General features: G+C 39.4%; 1 protein-coding gene across 2 annotated transcripts in view; it reads right to left on the bottom strand.

Moving 5' to 3' along the window:
- LOC106532316 (polypeptide N-acetylgalactosaminyltransferase 10) overlaps window positions 1-2,396 on the bottom strand; it is a 22,254-nt gene extending 19,858 nt beyond the window's left edge. For both annotated transcript variants that reach the window (XR_001312054.1, XM_014028347.1), the window contains exons 1-2: window positions 2,111-2,396; window positions 391-574 (exon numbers count right to left, since the gene is read on the bottom strand). Coding sequence is in view for 1 of the 2 variants with exons in the window: in XM_014028347.1 (XP_013883801.1) it covers window positions 391-574; window positions 2,111-2,267 (341 nt within the window). In the remaining variant the exon portion in view is untranslated. The remainder of the gene's footprint in view (window positions 1-390; window positions 575-2,110) is intronic.
- Window positions 2,397-2,733: the final 337 nt, after the last annotated feature.

Here is a 2,733-nt window from a genome sequence, read left to right as displayed (position 1 = left end):
ACCTTACCTTACCTTATCTTCTTATCTTACCTTACCTTACCTTACCTTACCTTACCTTACCTTACCTTACCTTACCTTACCTTACCTTATCTTATCTTATCTTAATGCAGAGGTTGAAGTGTGGCAGGAAGTCATTAACGTTTACATTTGTCTCTTTAATGTGGCTGTTAGCAGAAGCTGCACACATGCAGGTGGACATGTGTGCAGATGTGTGCACCAACGCGTCAGCACACACAAAAGAGCTTCACTGAATAGCCAGGATTACAAGGTCCTGTGCAACACGCTCAGATGAAAGGTTTCCTGCAGATGCATGCACTCCTGACACAATCAGATAATCAGGACAAAATGGCCGGGCCAAATGTCACACGTGTCAGAAATAACTGCACTCACTCGAACGGTTCGCTGGGGTCGTCCTTCTGCAGCTCCGTGGGGATGGGGATGCGTTTGTAGTACATCTCCCAGTCGAAAGCCCCTCGCATGGCGTCCCCCGCCTGCGTCTCGTAGCCGAAGTTGTCGTGGTCGATGACGTCGATCATCGGACACACGATGGTCTTCCTGTTCTGGGCGATCCGGTCTGAGGCGGAGGGAGAAGCAGATTCAGATTCAAGGACAAAGAAATGACAAAGATGTCTGCAAGCTGCTCCTCAAACACTTCATGTGTYGAGAAAAACAGGGAACAGCTTCAAAAATGGAAACAATTAGTCTTAAAAACTACTTTTTAAAATCAGGTACACAAAAGATGATTATTAAATGTTTAAAAGCTAAATGTGTGACTAACTGCCAACAAAACAGCTGCAGTGACTGAAAACAGGTCAAATCTTAAACTCATCAAGGCTCTGTACCAGGCCACTCGTTATTTATTTTATATATTAATGATTTTAGAAAGAAATGCATTTAATACAATACAAAAACATCTTTATCAGCTTCAGCTTTTTTGAATGCTGACAAAGTAAAGCTAATATTTTTCATCAACTCAACAACACCGAGGTGAAACCAGTCTGTCATTACCACTAGTGATGGTCAACAAATTAAACTATGTTCAAATATCTGGGACTCTTAATGAATGACAAATTAAAGCACATATGTGAGTCATTATATCAAAATGAGGATTAAGTCAAATTTGGTTAAAATGACCTAATTACGTTTTCAGATTCTTGGCTTTAAAAGCTACATTTTGATACCTGGATCATTCTGATATCATAATTAAATCCATATATATGACTTAATTTGTCTTGTTGGTTACAATAATACATAAATATTTAGTCTGAATCCTAATTTTGTCATTTTAATTAGGAATTTTTGATGTCCTTATAAAGAGGAAACATCAAATTATATTTGAATATTGAGATTTCCCGGCTAAAAAGAAACAAAACTTTGCTAGTTAATGAGGAAAATCTCAAAATTTTAAGGCGTTTTTCCTCTAAATCAGGTTTGTTGTTGCTACTGCTCAAAAAGTGCTTCAAAATTTAATTTTATGATTATATTTCAGATAATTCATTTAAATGATACATTGATAAGGCATTAATTCATTATATTTTGACAACAATAAATGCAAGGAACGCAAAACATCTTTAAACAACAGCAACTACAGCCTCTGGTCTCAGGACAGACAAAAGTTTAGTGTTTCCTCATGTCAGAACTGAAACCTTGTGTTTAAACTTAAAAAACTGATCTCTCTGAATGTATTTAAGACCACGAAAGATCCTGTTTTTAACAGAGTCGCTTGTTTTATTGTAAGTTTATGTTTATTGTGACTCACTGCATCCTTTGAGAAACTTCAGAATAAAAGCTTTTAATGTTTCATTTAATGTTTGCAATAAACACCTTTAATTCTTTATGACTTCAAAGGTTGTTTGTAAAGTGTTTAATGTATTAGACGTTGTTTTTAGGATTGTAATTAATTGGAAAAATGAAAATATAACAAATTAAAGATGAAAGAAATGATCAGAATGCTTTCAGGGAGTTTCTWACACTGCCTGGTACAAAGCTTTAAAAATGTAAAGTACAGACATGAAACCAGTGGACCTGCAGGTGTTTTCTGAGGACCGGTCTTTGAGCTGCAGTATGAAACGAAGCACATCAAACAGAGGCTGTGAGAAGTGTTCCTCACCCAGCAGAGGAGGCAGCCAGTTGATGTTGGCCTCGCAGTGAGAGTCCAGGAAGGTGATGACCTCGCCTTTAGCCGAGGAGGCTCCCAGCAGCCGGGTCCGGATCAGACCCTCCCTCTTCTTGGTCCTCAGGATCCGAACCTTGGGCAGCTGCACCATGTACTCCTCCAGCGCYGCCTTCAGGTGCTCTGAAAGCAGAAGAGGAAGGAGAAGGATGCTTTAAAACACCTCCTCCGACGTGTTCTTCCACAGGAAGCTGCAGCTGCAGCCTCGGCCACAGGCAGAACCCTCCTCTCACTTACTTTTCGGACTTTTTCATATYTTTACTGCAGCCGTTACACAGAATGTTCGCCTGAAGATGAGAACTGTGAGTGATGAGGAAAAGAATTAAATCAACTCTGGCTAACGTAACGCTTTGGGCAAAAACCAGAGCTTCTCCTAAAATGATGATGCTCGTCCTTTTTTTAATCAGACTTTATAAATGTGTCGTGAGGGAACTGCCAGTAATCACATCAGTTTGGTGTCAGGAAGAATCACTGAGTTTATCTAAAATTCCTGTTTCCACTGGGACGTTAAAGCCCTCTCCAGCTGCAGAAACACTGAACAAAACTAGAAAAGAGTAACT

The sequence above is a fragment of the Austrofundulus limnaeus genome, unplaced genomic scaffold (genome assembly GCF_001266775.1).
Source record: "Austrofundulus limnaeus strain Quisiro unplaced genomic scaffold, Austrofundulus_limnaeus-1.0 Scaffold750, whole genome shotgun sequence".
NCBI classification, from domain to species: Eukaryota; Metazoa; Chordata; class Actinopteri; order Cyprinodontiformes; family Rivulidae; genus Austrofundulus; species Austrofundulus limnaeus.
This window is presented reverse-complemented; position numbering and strand designations above follow the sequence as displayed.